Raw genomic sequence first — 20,824 nt, 5'->3', positions numbered from 1 at the left:
ATCATAATTAAAAAGAAATACTGAGGCTCTCGAATATCAACATCTTTTAGTTCAATTTGAAGAAAGAAGATCTAAATTGAGCCATGTCAAATTGCATCATAAACACAAATTCGATCTTTGCGTGTTGCAGCATAAACGCCTGATGAGACAGGAATTAAGGAAAATCAAAAACATCTCCAATATAAATGTAAAACAAATTCGAAGAATGATTAAACAGAAATACAAACATTGGCTTAAGTCACACGCAGCTATTATGTTGCAAAATGATTCTGAGAAGATGATGGCAAAAATGGAGGGGCACAATTCAGCTGAATTCTGGAGTCTATTAAACAACTGTGTAACACCCCAATACGCGTTACAGGCTAACGCTGCCAGTGAGCAAGCCTGGGTTGAATTCTATTCTGCATTATTTAGTAAAGACGATCCAGCAAGTGCCCGTGTCCTTTTGTCTGAACCCAAATGGGACCTGCAATTTGAAAGAGGTGAAATTCTCTCAATAATTAATGGATTGAGTGAATCCAGAGCGCCAGGTCCTGATGGACTAACTAATTACACAAACGTAACCCCGAACTATGGGCAGACTTTTGTGTCACTCTATTTAATCGCATTGCAATGAGTGGTTCTACCCCAACTCATGGAAAAGTGCTATTGTGGTTCCCATCTTTAAAAAAGGTGACCGAAGTAAACCTAAAAACTATCGCCCGATAGCGCTTCTTGATGTTGTGGGGAAGATTTATGCAACTCTGCTTCAACGCAAACTTGTGAGGTGGGCAAAAGATTCTAATCATATAGACCAGAGACAAGCTGGATTCGTAAGAGGAGTAGGTTGTGGCCTCAACTTGCTGCTATTAAATCTCCTAAAGATGGAGGCACTCAGAACTAATACAAAAATCTATTTGGCTCTGATTGACCTCTCGCAGGCGTTCGACAGTATCAACAGAGAGAGGATGTGGGAAAAACTGGTTAAATGGGATTGTCTGCCTAGTTTATTGAGCGCAATTCAGGAATTGCACTCTGAAACGTCCATTAGAGTTCGGTTGGACTTGAAGGGCACTCTGTCTGCAAAAATAAACACACTTAAGGGTGTGAAGCAGGGCTGTCCCTTGGCAGCAACTATATTCAACCTGTTTATATCGGATGTGAACGAGATCTTTTGTGGCAACAGTCTGTTTCCCCCAAAAATCCATGGACTACCCATTAACTACCTGCTATACGCTGACGATCTTGTCTTAATAGACCAGACGCCAATAGGTCTTCAGCGAAAAATGAATCTTATAGATACCTACATAACATCAAACGAATTGCAAATCAACAGACTAAAAACAGAAATTTTGACATTGGGGAATCTTCAAGGAGCCCTTGGTAAGGGGTCGAAAGAGCATTTGTATATTGCCAACGAGCGCATCGTAAAACATACGAAATATCTAGGTATGACCATCAGCGCAAGCAGAAACGATGCACCATGGACAGAAGTGGTGAAAAGCAAGTGTCGGCAATTAGCAAGCCAAGCATGTCTAATTAACAACAAATATGGCAAATTTTCGCTGAAGCCGACAATTATGTTTTTTCAACAGAAAGTGGTGCTGAGTCTAATTTACGGAGGTGAAAATGCCTTCGGCTGCTCAAATGAACTATGGAATTCACTAGAAAACATCTTTTGGTCTTGTGTACTTCATTTACCGAGGGGTATCGCAACTGTTTGTATACGGTACGAGCTTGGCTTAATCTCAATGCATGCAAGAGTTCTATGGAACTTGCTGAGCCTTTACCGTAAAACGATGCTAAAGACTCCGGCACCCCAATTCCTAATTGTGCACATGCCTGATACTGCGAAAGACTATACGATACTCGCCAAGTGGAATCAGCTATGTCAAGATCTGTTAGGCGAGTATGATATCACGACTGCTATGCTATTGGAAAGTCCGGAGGCAGCGAAGATGAAGATCTGGCGGCTGGATTGGATTAAGACCTGTGACCTAAGAGCTAAGTGTAAATTAATGCACAAAGTCCCAGGCGAGGCGAAAGCTTTTAATCAAAGCCATTTCTATCTAACGCATCTGCCAAATCAGCACGCAAGAGCCTTGTATATGAGATTTAGACTAAATGCACTAAGCACAAAAGAACGTTTAAGCTCTTGGCCAAAGTACGCAAACATTGATCAAATGTGCCGCTTCTGCAATCTTGCAAGAGAAACTTTAAAGCATTTGATTATGTCATGCCCGAGTTTTGAGAAAGAAAGAGGACGGATTTTTTCCCCACTCATTTATAATATTAGCTCAAGGAGCTTGGAAGAATGGTGGGAAATGTTCTTCGAAGGCTCAAACCGAACAGTATTATTTAATCTGATAACCTTGCTCCAGGTCGTAAAAACACGGCTGGACACGCAGGAACCAATTTAAGTGCCTAGAGCTGAATGAATCCTTGCAGTGCAAATGGCTTAGACACCCAGATTGATGTAATTGGCGGAAATTGTGTGCAGAAGGTTGGCGAGGGAAATGGATACTAAGAAAGGATAAGGATATGTTGTTGTTTGTGTCTTCTTGTCTTTTTTAAAGGTTGAACAAACCATAAAAATAAAAAAATAAAAAAAACAAATCTGAGGAACCTCGACGCGTGAGAATTTTGGGTACACTAAACGTCCCATTGGGGATCGTGTTACAGTCATGCCCGTCAACGTCCCCTTTCGATCTTCGAAACAAAGATGCAATACTCTGCGATTACCACTAGATGTCGGACTAGCACAGCATGTGCGTCTAAGCAGATTCACAAGCATCATAAATATATGTGTTCAGTGTTTCAACACAGAATGTTTCAATTCTTGAATAGATCAATGTTTACATCACAGACAGTATCTCGCGGTCGAAAACCTCAACAACTAAGAGGAAAGCATGTAACCGGAAACGCACTCCATGTCAGACCTGTTGCGGCCGGCCTCTGTGCCATCAGGAAAATCTCAGACAGTGTCAGAGGGGTGCATCATCTCTACCAATCAGAGGTTTCCTCACCTCTATACCTCTTTGCAGATCTTGTGAAGCTAGGAAGTCAGATCTGTGGTGTTACAGCATGCACGTCCTCACCGGCAGTCTCTTGGCTTATTCAACTTTATCCACGCCATGTCCTGGCAGACCCAAAACTCAATATGGTGGCGATCCAGCAAACAGCAACATGCATATCTTGTTTGCTCATCCTTTTGCCAACTTTGGGTTGTCAAACAGGCAGGCGTGTTAGAGGAGTGTAACAGATGAAGTGATCAAAGAAATGTTTTATCAGTAGAAGGCAGACCATAGTAAAAAATAAAAAAATAAACATGGATTTTCAAAGGCTGAAGAGCAACTGTGTTCAGGCACCCTTTGGTTCAGAGTGGAAATTAATTGAGTGTAAGACTGCAGTGAATTTTGGGCTTTTGGAGCTTACCCGTCACAGCGACCAGCATTGTGTTGACATTTCGTTTTACAGGAATACCTGTTTCAGTAGGATATGACTCCTGCTTCTGCATGGTGTTTAAAGAAGGTGAAAATATGTTGTGGCCTGTTCCACTGTGTTAGAAAAAAACACATCAAGGTTCTAACATGTGGCTTGTTTTTCCTAACTGCCAAATTGTAGTGAGAACAGTTTGGATATGAAATGCATTGGGAGATCTTGCACAGATATAATCCCAATGTTTATGAATAAAGATTCCATGATGAAGACCTATGAAACATTTGGGTAGCTAGCACTTGGGAAGGTGGATTGCAGCACTATTCCTCTGGCAATTGCTTTGGCATCTCCAAGAAGATTATCTTTGGGTGTTTCCAACCTCAGCAGTCGGATACTCTGCTCCGGTTTGTCTCAAACATTGCAGGAGTGGCATTGTGAATGACCAGCATTTTGAGTGGAAAGTTAGGAGCAGCTGTGTATGAACCATGGGCCAGAATTAGCAGCTGTAAGTCATGGAAACAATAGTGCTGAAGTATTGTGCAGACTGGTTCACTTCAAGGAAGGCACAGCTCCCGTAGTGAAAGACTCTAGAAACAGCATATTAGATAATGAGCCTTTGTCAGTGCTGGAGTCTTCAGTGGTTAGTTTAGTTATGTAGTTCAGTTTCTAAGGCTGCTGCTGATGGTGGTCTTCCGGGCTCGGTCAACTGTCTGTTCTCTTGCCCCTTCTTGGCTGGGAGAAGTGCAGTTGTATGTTACAGCATTGCTTCAGCAGGGGACGTGGGTGGAGAGTTGCAACAAGCCCCGCCCTGCACAGTCAAGAAGTGAGCACAACCCTTTGTTTCAAGACTTGTTCCTGCAAACAATTGGCAGAGATTAACAGGTTGCAAAACAGAAAGGTGATGGCTGGAAGGTTTTGAATTAATCATAACCACGGGCAAAGCTCTGGGCAACCCTCCAGACCATCGTTTTTCAGCCTGCCAAGCCATTACAGAAGGGGAAAAACCATATGCAAATCAGGCTTGGTCCTACCCCAAAAGGGGCAGTCCAGCCCGAACTGCTAGGTCACATCCCTTCTGCACGAGACCACAAGCATCCCCAGACAGGTGACTCGGAGAGCTTTGCCCGTGGTTATGATTAATTCAAAACCTTCCAGCCACCACCTTTCTGTTTTGCTAAAGTCACCCCGAGTGGGACGGGTATACCCAGACGTGGGTCCCGAGTCTGCCGGTCCTAGAGACCCAAGCTACTCCTCACTGATGACGCCCAACAAGGCTGAAACATGTCTGGGGATGCTTGTGGTCTCGTGCAGAAGGGATGTGACCTAGCAGTTCGGGCTGGACTGCCCCTTTTGGGGTAGGACCAAGCCTGATTTGCATATGGTTTTTCCCCCTTCTGTAATGGCTTGGCAGGCTGAAAAACGATGGTCTGGAGGGTTGCCCAGAGCTTTGCCCGTGGTTATGATTAATTCAAAACCTTCCAGCCATCACCTTTCTGTTTTGCTAGAGATTAACAGGTTACTTACCCCTGGTAACGTTCTTTCGATTGGGTGTTCCTCCCACTTATTCCTCATCTTATGATAAATATGTCTCCAGCTTTGCTGCTTCAGAATTTATTTTTAACAGAGGGCGCTGTATGCAGTGTTGTTGAGTCGATGGCCCTCGAGGGCCTCCGTACAACGTCGTCATCAGCATAAATAGCGCATGCAGCGCCAGGTTGGCTTCATTTCTGTTTTTCCGCTCTGAATAGGAATTAACAGGCGTACCCAAGACCATAGGCTCACAGAAGTGTAAAGTGCAATAACACGTAATTGTACAGCGGGGTAGGCTGGGAGGGCGATGAGGAATACGTGGGAGGAACATCCAATCAAAATAACGTTACCTGGGGTAAGTAACTTGTTCTTCGAATGGATTGTGTCCTCCCACGTATTCCTCATCTTATGGTAAGACTTCCAAAGCAGTAGCAATGGTGGCTGTACCAATTATATTTAGATATAATCATGGACCGAATGGAGGACGGCTTTTGCAAAAAGACATCCCTGGTTTGAGGAAGAATCCAGACAGCAATGTTTTACTAATGTATGGATAGACAAAGAAGTGGCCGCTGAACAAATATCATTGATTGGGACACCCCTTTGAAGAGCCGCAGAGGTTGCCAAGCCCCTTGGGGAATGAGCCCTTAGGCCTTCCAGCGGGTCCTTACCTGCTAGTCTGTAGCATTCGCCAATAGCCAGGATAATCCATCTGGGTATTGTTTGTTAACCGCAAGGCCTGATTTGGGACCATTGCATCCAATATGAAGTTGGTGATCCTGGCGAAATTTAGCCATCCTGGAGATATAAAAACAGAGCTCTTTTTGGGTCCGGTCTATGTAGCCTCTATGTTGTTAAGGTAATATTTTGTGACAAGTGGAAGTCGGAGACTACCTTCGGTAAAAAAGGTTTTACCCTGAGAGTGACCTTGTCTTTATAGAATACTGTATGAGGAGGTTTGCAAGAAAGAGCCTGCAACTCGCTTACACTTCAGGCAGATGTTATTGCAATAAGTAAAATGGTTTTTAATGTCAAGAGTCTTAAAGGACATGAGTGTAGGGGCTCAAAGGGACTACATGTTCAAAACTTTAATACAAGATTGAGGTCCCATACAGGTACATTGACTAGAACTGGTGGGTATACATTATTAAGGCCCTTCAAGAATTGGACAATCAAAGGGATCTTAAAATATGAACCCTCCTCTGAGAAGCGCTTAAAAACGGAAAAGCTCTGCTAGGTAACCTTTAATGGTTGTTTCAATTTGGAGCCCCAGATTTGCTAAATGTAAGAAAGGAGAGCACCATAGGTGTCTTACATAGAAATTGATCCACATTCTTACCCTTGCACCACTTACTGAACTTATTTCACCGGCAACGGTACAAAGATTTAGTTGCTGGCCTTCTGGCCGAAAGCAAAATCTCCATTACGTCATTCCGGGAGGTCCCAATCCTTGTATCTCAGATTTTCAGAAATCATGCGTGAAGGCTGAGTGTTTTGACTTCTGGATGGAGAAACCGACCTTCTTGCGAGAGAAGATCCTCTCTTTGTGGAAGACGTATTGGAGGGCAGATGGACATGTCCAGAAGGTCTGCGTACCACATCCTCCTGGCCCAATCTGGGGCAATCAGATCATGGATTTCCTGAACTTTCTCAAACTCCTGATCACATGAGGAATGACGGGGACTGGAGGAAACGCATACAGTAGTGGAAATTCCCAGTCCACTACGAACATATCTCCTAGAGCGCCTCTTGGGGGAAATTCCCTGGAGCAGTACTGTTCGCACTTCTGGCTGACACTGGTCGTGAACAGATCCACTTGTGGGGTTCCCCAAAGAGTGAAGATCTCTTGAAGCACTTCCTGAGCTAGTTCCCACTCGTGGGAGACTGTACTCTGCCTGCTCAGAGCGTCCACCACCGTGTTCTGCTCTCCGGCTAGGTGAACTGCCGACAGAGAGATTCCTTCTTGTATTGCCCAGAACCAGAGCTGCATTGCCTCTCTGCACAGTGGTAGTGCTCCTACACCACCTCTCTAGTTGAGGTAGTACATGGCCACTGTGTTGTCCGTCATTATCAGGAAATACTTTCCCCGTACAGAGGGCAGGAAGGCTTTCAGCGCTAGTCTGATCGCCTTCAGATCCAATACATTGATATGTAGTTTGGACTCCAATGGAGACCAACGACCGAGGATTGTGAGATAGTTGGTGTGGGCTCCCCACCCAGTGAGTGAGGCGTCCGTCACTACTGTTATCTCGAGCCATGGTTGCTAAAAAGATTCTCCCTTGCAATGTTGTCTTTGCAAGCCCGCGACAGAAGGTCTTGAGCAACTCTGCTCGGAACTTGCAGGTGGTCCAACATCTTGCCTGAGAACTGGGACCACCAAGTTCTGGGAGCCCATTGAAGGGATCTCATTCTCAAACGGTCCTCTGGCACCAGGAAAATGCAGAATGCCATGAGACCGCACAACCTCAGAAAATCGAAGGACGGAAGATGCTCAGCACTTTAACCATCTGCAGAATGTGTTGAGCTCTCACCTTGGGTGGCGAGGTATTTCCAGAGGTAGTATCCAGGACTGGTCCAGTAAACTGGAGTCTTTGGGATGGTATCATGTGGGACTTCTTGTAATTGAGGGAGGAGGCCAGTCTGTGGAGCGAGTGGCAGGTTATGCTGAGATGTTCCCGGGCTTGCTCGGGTGAACAAGTCCTGATCAGCCAATCGTCCAGGTAGGAGACGTGAATCCCCCCCTCTCCTGAGACTTGCTGCCACCACCAGCATCAACTTGGTGAAAACCCTCGGGCGGAGGTCAGCCTGAATAACCAGGTTACTCACCGTAGTGACCACCTTACTCCTAGTCCATAGTCCCCTTTCCTTCATACTTATGGGACATTCCTCAGTCCTGTGGGACGGGACCGGAGCACTTAGAAAAAGCCTCAAAATTTTTAGTCCTTCCTCTCTTTTACGCGGGGTACTGCAGGCGGCCGTAGCCCTGGCCATCTTAGCTCCGCCCTGCACATCACCCATGCGTCCTTTTCTATCGCCAGGTCAGAGACCTTTAAGCAATAATAGAGGAACCTTATTAGAGAGGACGGCAGGCGGACGTATGGAGGAAAGGGGACTATGGACTAGGAGTAAGGTGGTCACTACGGTGAGTAACCTGGTTATACTCCCACATCCCGTCCTCTTTCCTCCATACTTATGGGAGATTCCCAAGCACTCCTCACAGGAACTCTGGGTGGATGGAAAATCCCCTCATTGAAAAAGGTTTTTCAGCACAGCCTGTCCAAACTGAGCATCATATCTGGAGCTCAGGTCTAGATAATAATGTTTACAAAAAGCCGTTGGGGAGGCCCATGTAGCCGCCTTTGTGATGGTCTCCCAAGGGACATATTTCAGCAGCTGCCTTGCCCCGCACCAGGTGCGCATTAATACCTTTAGTAGGCTGCAGACCTTGAACAGTGTAAGACTCCGTAATACATGCCCCGATCCATATGGAGATAGTCACCTTAGAGGCCTTCCTACCTTGTGGGTTACTAAAGGTCACCAATAGTTGATAAAAGCTCCTAAATTCAGATGTTCTGTCCAGATAGAACTTAAGAGCCTAACATCCAAGCAATGTAGAACCCTTTCCGCTTCTGAAGCAGGGTTTGGAAAGAAGACCGGTAGGGAGATTGACTGATTTAGATGGAAATCAGAGACCACCTTTGGCAGGAAGGAGGGATTCATCCGTAGGACCACCTTATCCTTGTGGAAAACCAAGAAGGGATGCTCCACCGACAGAGCCTGGAGCTCACTCACGCCTTGCTGAGGTAACGGCAACCAAAAAGGGCATCTTCCACGAAAGGTGCTTAAGGTCCACCGTAGCCATAGGTTCAAATGGTTTATGGCAGAAAGCGGTAAGGACCACATTCAGATCCCACATCGGATGCGGTTTGCGAACCGGGGGATAAAGACATGTTAAGCCTGCGAAGTGCATCCTAATCACCGGATTTGACAGTGAATAGGAGCACTGGTCCGTAGACAGGTAGGCGTCTTTCGCCGAAAGATAAGTTCTGCATGACAGAACATGAACGCCCGATTCTGCTAAGTGAGACACGAAGGGCAGCACTGTGTGAATCGTAGCCACCATGGGGTCCAGCTGTGAAGCTAAGCACCAGTGACAGAACCGAAGCCACTTGCTCTTATACTGAGACTTTGTCGAGGGCTTCCTGGCTGCCTGAATTATTTGCATGTTATCAGCCGACAGATTGAGATGCTCTAAAGACCTGAACTCGGGCACCATGCCGCCAAGTTGAATGATTGTGGGGAGGGGTGCCACAGCTGACGATCATTCTGGTGAAGCAGATCGGGACTCACCAGTAGCCTGATCAGTGGACACACCGACAGATGCTGTAGCTCTGAGAACCACAACCTGGCCGGCCACCACAAGGCTATGAGCAGAAGAGAACAGTTTGTGTTCCTCAGCTTGCAAATCGTCCGATGAATCAGAGGCAGAGGTGGGAAAGCATAGGCCCTCATGTTGTGCCAAGGACTCTCGAGAGCATCCCCCAGAGAGGAGGCTCCCAGACCTTTTCTGGAGGCATACAGAGGAAGTTTCTTGTTTGCCGAGGTTGCGAAGAGGTCCACTTCCCGAGTGCCCCAACACTGGAATATCTGTGCGAGGACCTCCGCTTTCAATTCCCACTCGTAGCTGAACATCGTCCGCCGACTGAGGGCATCCGCCGTGACGTTCAGCTGGCCCGGGATGTGTACTGCCATCAGCCAGACACCAGGCCAAACCGGACACTCCCAAATCTGGATGGTCAGATCCACAAGAGGAGGAGACTTTGTGCCCCCTTGCTTGTTGATGTAATACATTGACACGACATTGCCTGTGCGGATACGGACCACCTTGTTGGCAATGACCGGTCTGAACGCTTTGAGCGCTAGGAAAATCGCCAGAAGCTCCAGATGATTTATGTGAAGGAGCTTGTCCTGGGGCAACCAAAGGTCCAAAACTTGAAGAAGATCCAATGTCGCACCCCACCCTAAGAGGTAGGAGTCTGTCGTGACCTTCCCCATCGGGGCAGGGTCCGGAACCCCTGCACCTACTGCCAGGTTGCTGAGAGACTACCACCACACCAGGTCTGCTCTCATGGAAGCTGGAATCAAAACCATCTTGGAGTCCGGATCCAGCGCCTGACGTCAAGAGCTCCGAAGAGCCATTTGAGTCTGCCTCATCTTGAGTCGAGCAAGAGGAAGCCTCTGGAACCACCAGGCCGACATGCTCTCTGACTGCGTAAATATCTGACACGTGGCCAACAGATCCGCCATTCTGTCTCCGATCAGGTAAACTCTGCAGTCTAACGTGTTCCAGCGAAAACCCAGGAAGATCAAGTCCTGAGAGACCGTCATGGAAGATTTCTGCCAGTTCACCGACAGCCCAAGATGGAACAGGAGCTGCAGGAGAGACTGAAGATTGCACCAGGCTTTCAGCAGGCAAGGGCTGCGCAACAGCCAATTGTTCGAATAGGGATACACATGGATAACCCTGCAGACGAAGATAAGCTGCAATCACTGACATCATCTTCGTAAAGAGGCACAGAACCGAGCTGAGGCCAAAAGGAAGCACTCGGAACTGGAAATGCTCCTCTGCCACAGAGAAATGCAGGTATCTCTGGTGTGGATTCCATATCAGAATATGCATGTATGCATACTTAAGGTCCACCACGCTGAGCCAATCGCCCATCTGTAAAGAGGACCTTATCAAGAGCGGGAACAATGAGGAACACCTTTCACCGACAAGGCCTTAACAGGCCTCTCAGAACTGTTGGTCACCTTAGCCTCTAAACGAGGGACCTCAGACCCGCGTCCGGTAGAAGCCTCTTCACGCCGGGCCTCGAACTTTTGTTCGGTACCTACCAGCCCAGCCGAGGCCTCGGGGCGCACCCCGGTACAAATGAGGTAAGCTCCAATCAAAGAGGCCTCGGAGCGAGCTCCAGTACCCCACAACTCAGTAGAGCAAGGTCTACAAACAGTCCCCACAGGATGGGCCTGGGATTGTGATCCAGTGTCAACAGGCCACTTACGGAGACCCTCTGAGAAAATTCCAGTACACTTTTTAGGCCTAGGCGGCACCTCAGGGCACGCCCAGGTACCAGAGCCTTTGACGCTCCTCCCAGACCAGGAAGACCACGGAAAGGAGTCCCCCGGCCGGGGTGCCCTAAAAAGCAAAGAACTTACCTGGCGTTACTTCTCATCGATGAAGGATTGGAAATGCGTACAAGGAGCGCGCTGAAACACCTCCTCCCACCGCTCTAACTGACGTTGCAGCGCCCGGACCGAAAGGGAATCAGAATAAAAACACGAGTCCCACCGGTGGTCAGGACCCAGACACTCTAAACAAAGAGGATGGGAATCTGCCCTAGCGAAGCGTTGCTGACAGGAAGAACAATTTGGAAAGTCTAGCTGAAAAGGCATAGACAGACTATCACGCGATCGCAAGCGAGAGCCAGAGAGGAGTAAGCTGGAAGAAAAAACCTTCCGCAGATGCTAAGTGCGACCAGTCTCGTACGAGCGGAGAAAAGAACTGATGGGTGGAGCTAAGATGGACGAGGTTACGGCCACGTGCAGGACCCCGCGCAAAAGAGAGGAAGGACTAAAATGTTTGCAATATTTTGATGCTTTTACAAAGTGCTCCGGTACCGTCCCACAGGACGGAGGAATGTCCCATAAGTATGGAGGAAAGGGAACGGGACGTAGGAATAAGGCAGAATTCGAAATTGATAATGAGAACCGTCAACCTCAGGTACTCTGTGTTTGAGATGGATTGGCACATGAAAGTAAGCATCCTGGAGGTCCAATGATACCAACCAGTCTTGGAGTTGGAGAGCCTGAATGATCTGAGAAAGGGAACATGTCCTTCCTGAGGTACTTGTTTAAGTTTCTTAAGTCTAAGATGGGTCTCAATCCTCCATCCTTTTTTGGGGATTAGAAAATACAGGGTGTACCAACCATCATTGTTCTGCGCTACAGGTATGTGTTCTATTGCACCTTTCTCTAGCAGAGTCAAGATTTCCTGCACAAGGAGCAGATCCGAAATTTTTACAAGAGTTGTATCATGGTGGATGATACAGAGGCCTTTTTTGAAAATGAAGGCAGTAACCTTGGGCCACAGTTCCAGTACCCAAGCATCTGAAGTAATGCCCCGCCATTCAAGTCTGCCTCCCACCGCTGTCTTGTGGGTTAAGGCCTCATAGTAGTTTAGAGGCGGCTGAAGCAGCATCTGAGGTTAAAGTTGGCACTCCGGGGGCTGATTTAGCACCTCTCCCTCGTCCACCATGAGGGAATCTTCTGTGACCCCTTTGACCAGCTTGTCCTCTTCCTCTTACAATTGAGGAGTAGAATCAAAAGGACTTAGCCCTGCAAGAAGATGAGCCTGAATAGGGTTGTTGAGGTGGTCTAATGTCGGCGCTAAGGGATTTAGCTGCCGCCTTTGAGGTCTGCAGCTTCTCCAAACTCTCATCCGCCTTGCTGCCAAACAACCTCGAGCCATCAAAGGGCATGTTGAGTAGTCTTGCCTTCACATCTGGTGCCAACCCCGACTTCCTCAACCACGTAAATCTGCGTAATACTGTGCTAGCAGCCATGGATCTGCTGATGCTGTCTGCAGTATCCGAACCTGACTGGAGACATTCACTCATTGCCTCCTTACCATTCTTAATGATCGCCACGGAGCCGTCTCTTTCCTCGCCTTCCGGGATGTGTTCAGCTGCCATAGCAACACAGTCCCAAAGGGTAAAAGTAAATCTAGACAATGTGCAAGTCACATTAGTGGATTTCAAAGCCATACTACCCTCAGTGAAAACATTTCGCGTCCAGGCATCCACCCTCTTGTCATCCCTGTCAGGAGGGATGGATGGATACGCTGACTGCCTTGTAGACGTAGTCACCTGAACCACCAAGCTATCAGGACTGGGATGCTTGGTAAGATATTCCGGGTCACTGCTGGAAGGTCTTTACTTCTTGCAAAGTTTTAATTAACTGCAGCTGCAGTTTACAGCGTCTCCCCGATGGAGTAGGCCTACTCCATCCCATACACTCAAAAACCTTACCGATCAGTTTTCTTCGAAGGTGACTTCGATGCTAATCTCCCCACCGGCAGTTTACCTCTACGCTGCCTGAGAGCCTTCCCGGGCATCGCCCGACAGGATCCACAGTCAGCAGTACGGTGCCCGCAGCCCAGACAGATGTGGTGAGGGTCGGTAATCGACATTGTCAAACCCACAGTCCTGGCATTTTTTGAAACCCGACTTGGGTGTGGATGGAGTCGAAGAAGAAATGTTCTCATGGAAATCTATCACTGAAGCGTGCCGTAATTTACTCTAAGTGTTACTTCAGAAAAACGGAACTGAAGCCAACGGGCACTGCATGTGCTATTTATGCTGATGATTACGTCGAACGGAGGCCCTCGTAGGACATCGACTCGACACTGCATACAGCGCCCTCTGTTGGAAAAAAAAATCCGAAGCAGCAATACTGGAGAGATATTTATCATAAGTTGAGGAATACGTGGGAGGACACAATCCATTCGAATTGAAGGATTGCAAGTTTCAGTCAGGGGTTTTCTTGTCCAGTCTTCAGATCAGCTGCTTGTTCAGTGGCCAAAGATTCTACAAATAAATTAAGCAGATCCTAAAATTCTCTGGAGAATCAGAGTGAGGAAAAGGTCTTCACCACATTCAAACTTCAAGCTTTATCCTATAAAAACTCTCCAGATGGACTTATAAACTTGAATCTATGCATCAATTCACAAACTAGTCTTGTCTGCAGTCATAGGACTCTGAGGCCAGCAGAGCTGTGAGTAAATATGGACATCTGTAAACATCAACGCAACACAGGATCAATATTTGTAGGACTCTGCACTGGATTGTACAGTCAGTGGACTCTTCGTAGCTAGGCATCACATAGTGAGAGTAAGGTATAGCATACAATGAAGGACTTGGGGTAGTTTAGGAAGCACATCATTTGATTGCTTAAGTCTTTGGACTACAACTCCTCAGCTAAAAAAGTCAGCATAAAGTGAAATAACACGGGGACATGGCCCCAGGGTCAGTCTCATCACTGACGAAAGGCAACCCAGTTAACATAAGCTGGTTGGTAAAGAAGGGGGGAACCTGGAAGTGGTTAGAGCTATGAGTAAAGGCCAAGGTTCTAGCTCTTCCTTGCTGCTGCTGCTACAGCTTCTTTTAGGTATTGTCCAAATGGCTTTGACACTCGGATACATGGTTGTAGCAGCAGCTTAGAATATGCAGCTTTTATTCAGCAATTGAAAGCATGGACTACTGCAGGGCAGGATTGTAGCAAATGGGCAGAGCCAAATAAGTGGTCACAAATTCAAAGGAAGGTGCTTGCTACAGAACAGCAATTTACATGTTTGGTGCTCAGTAATGATCTATTTAGTGGGGAGGAGCTTTTGCTAGAAATACGACACACTAGCACATTTTGTGTGGCTATCTCAATGTTGGAATGACAGTTATGCTGTAGATACGACTAATTGGAAGAGTAGTCCTGCAACTGTATGTTCCTTTAAACAATGATTCCCCCAAGAGCAGTCCTTATTCGACCTGCCGCTCCCATATCAATGGGAGATGATCTTACACTTACTTCTTCTCTTTGAGCTGTTTCTCCACCTGAGTGAGGCATTCCCACTGTTGTTCTGACTTCTTCCTGCACATTACTAGGATTGTGTCGGTCTTCACCTAAGAGACAAAGGGTGAGAAAATCTCAGGCAATTAGTCTAGATTTTTGTTTAGAAAGGCAACTCGGACTACACTTACGTTATCTTGCATTTGATAGCACCCACTGCTGGAAATAGCATTTCAATGTCCATACTGACCCTTATGTCTTTGGAAGGTTAATGGCAATCTGTAATGCTTTATTGTTTATGTAATTGACTTCTAAATCTGTTGTAGCAACTGTTCCATTTCTGTTTGGACATGTTTGCTCAAGTAAATTTGAATGACAAAAAAGCAAAATAAAAATCAGCATGTTTTGTAATCCATATTTGTCTTTTCTTCTTTTGGTGCTGATCGTGTTGCTTTTTCACTGAGACAACTACAAACACATTTATGTGACTAGATTTAATAGCTTCTGGTTACGCCAGATGGCTCCTGGTCAGAGTAATATTCCTGACACTCAGGAGCGACTTGCAACTCCTGCTCTATGAATCTCAATTTCGGCCCCTGCCTAGGTGTTTCCTTGCAATGTCAAAATATATAATGTTTTATCATTTGTGAAATGCCCTATGATGACTGCACACACAGCTGCATACTTTAAAGGAGTCCCAATAGTTGGAATGGCGATCAGTCACAAATTACTTGATGAAAGTCGAATAATGGGATTTCAGGTAACATGGTATCTGGCTCTGTTGCCATGGCCAAAGTCAGATCACTCGTTATTTTTAATTCTGCTTTATAATGATATTTTACACCTGGGGCATCCTGGGTCGATGTCCATGATCCCTATCTAGTGTGTAATGCTCTTGCATTAGACATATTAGAGCAAGTGTCAGCCTCAAGTTGAACTAAAGGTGCGTTTATGTGCATTGTTCTATTCACATCTAGGGGGCACTCTTTCGGAATAATGATCTGGACTGCTGTGAAGGGATTCTCCTCCTGTGTACATTTGAATTTAGGAGTGGAATATATATGTGATTTATAAGCAATTTGTTTAGTTTCCTCTAAATTGCAACAGTGTACATAAAAGCATTATCACCAGGCATCAAATTCATATCAAGATCTTGGTCTATGTTTCTGTCTTGCAAAGGACCAGTTTAGGTTTTCAATGAGTGTATACGCAGCTTTGAAATTTGGTTTGATCAAAAGCATACAATGATTTCACTAGTTCAACGAAATCAGACATGTATGATCTGCCAACATTTAAAAGACCCAACATGGCCTATATCTGTCCAAATGTGTTAGGTGGGCGTATACTGGCACACTTCTGAAGAAAATCAAGTGGCAGGCCTCTGCCCTCAACCGTGAGAAGGGGACCCAACAGTGAGCCATTCTAGATTTTTTGAAGTTAAACAAACACCCATTGGCAGCAAGAGTGCGAATGAATAAATCCACTTTGCTGCAAGTGTTTGTTTAAGTTCTCATTTATTTATTTGTTTTATTTATTTTTACATTTATATAGCGCGTGCAAACCCTCAGGCATTAGGGCGCTTGAGAAAAAACCCAGTTACATGAGGCCTTTTGGCCAAGCACTTCTTGCATGAGTTGCTCACAGAAGGTATTGTAGTAATTCAGCTATACAGACATACATGTAAAATAAGAACACATTTTCTTTCACAGGCTACAAAAAAGGTGCAGTTTAGTGAGTCTTGACAGAAATGTATGCATGACAAATATCATCCACATATTGCCAGCAGTTAAACATTTCTGCTAACTGACAAATCTTTGAATAACGTTACTTCTCCCCAGTAGGGATCCCTTCCCTCTAAGGTTAGGGTGGTGCAGCCGCTACCCAGAATTCCCCCTAGGGGTGGTAATACGTGGGAGGGCCTTCCACAGGGGGGTTTTCCTCTTGGGCATGAGGACCTATATGCTGGACCACATCACCTTATACCCTCAATAACCCATCATCCAGCATACCAGAAAACCACCAAATATACCTTCCCGTACTCAGATTCTGTATGTTAACTTGTTAAAGCCCAGAGGAGGCATAGATATCGCCTCAGTAAAAACAGACAAAAGACTTGTAATTCTCCAAAGAGGAAAAGGAACAGTTACTTACCTGTAACTGTTGCTCTCCAGCATGGGTCTGGCATGGATTCACATGCTCATGAATATTCCCCATCGTCAGGCTGGGAATCCTCGGTAAAGAAAAAATCTGTTTCAGTTTCACTTCTGAACTGTCTTTCTCCTAACAACCAATCACTGGTCTCTGGGTCATACTGCCCCCAGACAATGACTGCCCTCTACCTAAGCTCCTCCTCTGGCAGCCATCTTCAGATTTTGTAGCACGTACAGTGGCAGCAGGACCAAGATAAGCGCCGCAGAGGGGTATGTGGGAGGGTTCGCATGTGAATCCATGCCAGACCCATGCTGGAGAACAACAGTTACAGGTAAGTAACTTGTTCCTTCTCCAGCATGGGTTCTGGCATGGATTCACATGCTCATGAATAAAGAATACATAGCAGTACACACATGCACAACCCTGGGCGGTGGCAAGGCTCAACATTAAGCATCTCTTACCTCCTCACCAGGCTCACCTTAAAGCGAACAAGGTTGTGCAGCACTGCTTGGCCGACTTTGGACTCCTCCCTGGAATCCCCGTCGACACAGTAGAACTTCATGAAGGTGTGCGTCGACCTCCACGTAGCAGCCTGCAGATGTCAAGCAGGGGCACACCAGACAGGAACGTCGTAGTTGCAACGATCGTTCTCGTCGAATGGGCTCTCGGACGGCCAGGCAACGGTCCGTTTGCCAACTGGTGACAATGAGTGATGCAGCCAGAGAGCCACCTGGAAATCGAAGCCTTGGAGAGGGCCTTCCCATGGTTCACAGGGCCAAAGTTCATAAAAAGTTGCGACGTCTTCCAAAAACTCTTCGTGCGGTCCACATAGAACTTCAGCCCTCTAGCCACATCCAGCGAGTGCAAAGTCCTTTCAGCCAGCGACAAAGGTGTCGGGAAGAATACATTTCGTTTAGATGAAAGTCCGACGGCACCTTGATAGTGCTGCGGACGCACCCCTCTTTCATGCCCCTCGTACTGTGGAATGTCAAATAAGGTTTATAAGAGAGGGCCTGGATCTCTCCCACTAGTTGTGCGGAAGTGATGGCCACAAGAAAAGCTGTTTTCCACAACAAAAATGTCAGTGGCGCCAAATGCATAGGCTCGAAGGAGGAGGGGGGTTAACTCTCCTCCTCTTAGATGGTGGTTTCTCCGATGTTCCTGGCGCCGCGGGTGGGGCCGCCGGCGCAAGAGGCATCCTTGTCCGGATTTCCGAGCACAGGGTATGCAGAGCCTTAAGAACGTCCACTGAGATATCCCCAGGTGGATCCTGAGGAGGTGGTGGCAAAGGAGACCAGGGCTTTTGCGGCTTAAGTTGGTTCCCTGCGTCGTCACCGCCTTGTTCCTCATCAGTCTCGTCAAAATGACCCTCATTGTCACCTTCGTCGTCACCCTCGTCGGGATCCCCCCCGTGGGGCTTGCTCCCGATGCATCGTCCCTCCTGGAGGATCGGGAGGTTGGTGAGCTCCTCTGAGGAGATGTCCGTGCCCTGGAAGGCTACCGTGCCCCCCCCCTTCTCTGCGACCAAGGGTGACGATTTTAGTGAAATCATGGGCATCATCTTCTCCGGTGTCTTTTCGATGGGCTGGAACGAGTATTCCCTCCTGGCAGGCAGAGATACTCTCGCTTTTGGGGTCGTGCCCTGCGGATCCGCCACGGCGGCCTTCGTGAGGGACGCTGCCACCACTTCGATGGAAGTTTGGGCCTTCGTCTAATGCACCTGGGCCTTCACGGTCTTGGCAGAGTTTGCGGCCTTCACCTTAGGGGGAGGGTCAGGACCCCACTCCCCTTTGGCCTTCTCTGCAGGTCCGGCCTGGGTCTTCTTCAAGAGCTTGCCAGGATGGTCCGACTTCCTCTTCTTGGAAGAACTTGAGCGTTGGCTCGTGGTCGAAGGCTCTGAGACGCTGTACTCGCCCTGGCCACCGAAGAGCCCGTCGCAACGGCGCTCCCGGAGGCAGTGGACTCACGGTGCTTAGCCCAACCCCCTACCCCCGCCCGACTCCCCCTCAAAGTATGGCAGCAGGTGTGAGGCAGACTAGCGCAAGATATCCAGGTGCAGCCGAAAGAAAGTCGGGAAGAGAACACCAGTGAAGTGCCATGGGAGTCCAGCACAGGTTCAGCAGAAGCGAACCCAAGCAGGAGAGCGGAGTCACAGAACATACAGAAGAGGTACCATGCAGCCCACTGAGAAATGGTAGTGAAGCAACAGAGGACTTGCGGTCCCAGGAAGTCCTGGTGAAGTACCACAATCCCACACAAGGTGACAGGAGGCCCAGAGGGGACACAAGGATAGAAGGGAGGCTGGTTCACAAAGCTCTTTCACGCCTTAGTAGAGGGGAGCCTACTACTGGGTATAATCAAGAGAAGGGTCTGAGACATGAAAGAAAATATTAATAGTTTTAGAGGAAATCTTCCTTGTCACAGTGGGCAAGAGAACCACTGACCCCTAGCGAAGGATTTGGGAGCCAAAACCAAGGAAAGTTTCCTCGTCGCAGTGGTGACAATAGCCCACTGACCATCAGAGAAGGGTCTGGGACCCCAACAAAAGGGAACCTTAGCAAACAGGGAGAACGTCCTTGTTGCAGTGGCAGCATTAAGCCCAGTGATCAACAAAAGAAGGATTTGGGACTTTGCTAACAACAAACCAGAATGGTAAAGTGTACATCAAGCTGAAGATTGTGAGGAACAACTTTCTTGAGTCCAGGAGAAGGGAGTCATTCTCTTGGAGAAGGGTCTAAAGTTCTTAGAGCATACTTGAAAGACACCAGAGGAAGGGAGTAATTCCCAAGGCCTTCTTGTGAACTGTACCAAGCAATACCAGGAGAAGGAAGTCATTCTCCTGGTACCAAACAAGGAGTTGTGCTAAAAACACCAGGGGAAGTGAGTAATTCCCCCTGGTTTTATTGGAACCTGTATAGATCTAAACCAGGAGAAGGGAGCCATTCTCCTGGACGTGGAATTGTGCATAGGCTATGTCAAGCCTGCAAGCGAGGGGAAGGGAATCACCCCTCCTCCCACCCCTGGCATTTTTGTTGCAAGAGAACATTCATTTGGACACAATCCGATCAGCAGGGAACCATTCTCCTGAAGAAGGAACTTTGTTAGTTTATCCTTTAGTTGTAGGTTGATGGATAGAAGTAGGTTGCGACACAGGACGCTGGAGTTTAATCTGATGGACATTCTGACTGACCCTTTAGTATTCGTTTTTTTTTCCCCCATTTAAACTTTATTGATTCTTCAAACAAGAGGACACAATTCTGCAGAAATACAGCGAAACCGGTTCCGATGGCTGCAAAACATTATAAACCCCCTCAATGCAAGTGTTCATTCCCCTTACCTCCCACCCCCAACCCTCACCCTCAGATCTACCCCCCCCCTCATCGTCTCATAACTACCGTTCGTTGGCATTGACATGCTCATTGACACTTGTTAACCCCCGGCAGGGTCGGAGTCCTCCGAGTCAATCTCGAGCCTTGCTTTAAAGTGGTGACCCACGCACTGAGTGGCACAGGGGCCTCGTGGATACCTTCCGCCCTGACCAGGACAGAGTTCACTTCTCCTCTTGGGAATGTATCTAGCAAAAAAATGTGCCCACTCCATTTCCACCAATCCGGCGCTCCATGGATTGCCGCTGTTAAGCGCTCCATAAAGTAAAGTTTCGGGCCGTGGCAACCCATTGAGACTTTCGAGGGAGTGTTATTTGCTTCCAATGTGTTGGCCGGCAAGCCCTACCCACCAAATGTAGGCCATCAACCATTTTCGGCAGCCTGAAGTATTCCCCTTCGAGTTCCAGCAGCCCAAATAAAACCAGCATCAGTGATTAAATTCTTGTGATCCCATCCAGGTCTCTGATCCAGCTCAAGACCGCATCCCAGTAGGACTGGGCCTCCACCGCACCCATGCCAACACAATGGACTCACAGACTGGTAAATTTTTGAAAGCCTAACCGGGCCGTACTGCCACCTGTGTAGTAATTTAATTGCATGCAGTTTCTACTGACAGGAAATGGAGGTCTTATAGGACCCGTGGCACAGTCTTTGCCATGTGTGGGGGGGGGGGGGATCAAGTTCAGTCCCCAAATCTTTCCCAGTGCTGCTTTAATCCC

The 20,824-nt window shown here is 47.4% G+C and overlaps 1 protein-coding gene across 1 annotated transcript in view; it reads right to left on the bottom strand.

Moving 5' to 3' along the window:
* The window catches only part of CACYBP (calcyclin binding protein), a 228,966-nt gene that overhangs the window by 52,333 nt on the left and 155,809 nt on the right, over positions 1–20,824 (bottom strand). Inside the window, exon 5 of the mRNA XM_069641130.1 lies at positions 14,587–14,681. Within this exon, the coding sequence (XP_069497231.1) occupies positions 14,587–14,681 (95 nt within the window). The remainder of the gene's footprint in view (positions 1–14,586; positions 14,682–20,824) is intronic.

The sequence above is a fragment of the Ambystoma mexicanum genome, chromosome 1q (genome assembly GCF_040938575.1).
Source record: "Ambystoma mexicanum isolate Mex_15411 chromosome 1q, UKY_AmexF1_1, whole genome shotgun sequence".
In the NCBI taxonomy this organism is placed as follows: domain Eukaryota; kingdom Metazoa; phylum Chordata; class Amphibia; order Caudata; family Ambystomatidae; genus Ambystoma; species Ambystoma mexicanum.
The sequence above is the reverse complement of the archived record's forward strand: the minus strand, read 5'-3'. Positions and strand labels throughout refer to the sequence as shown.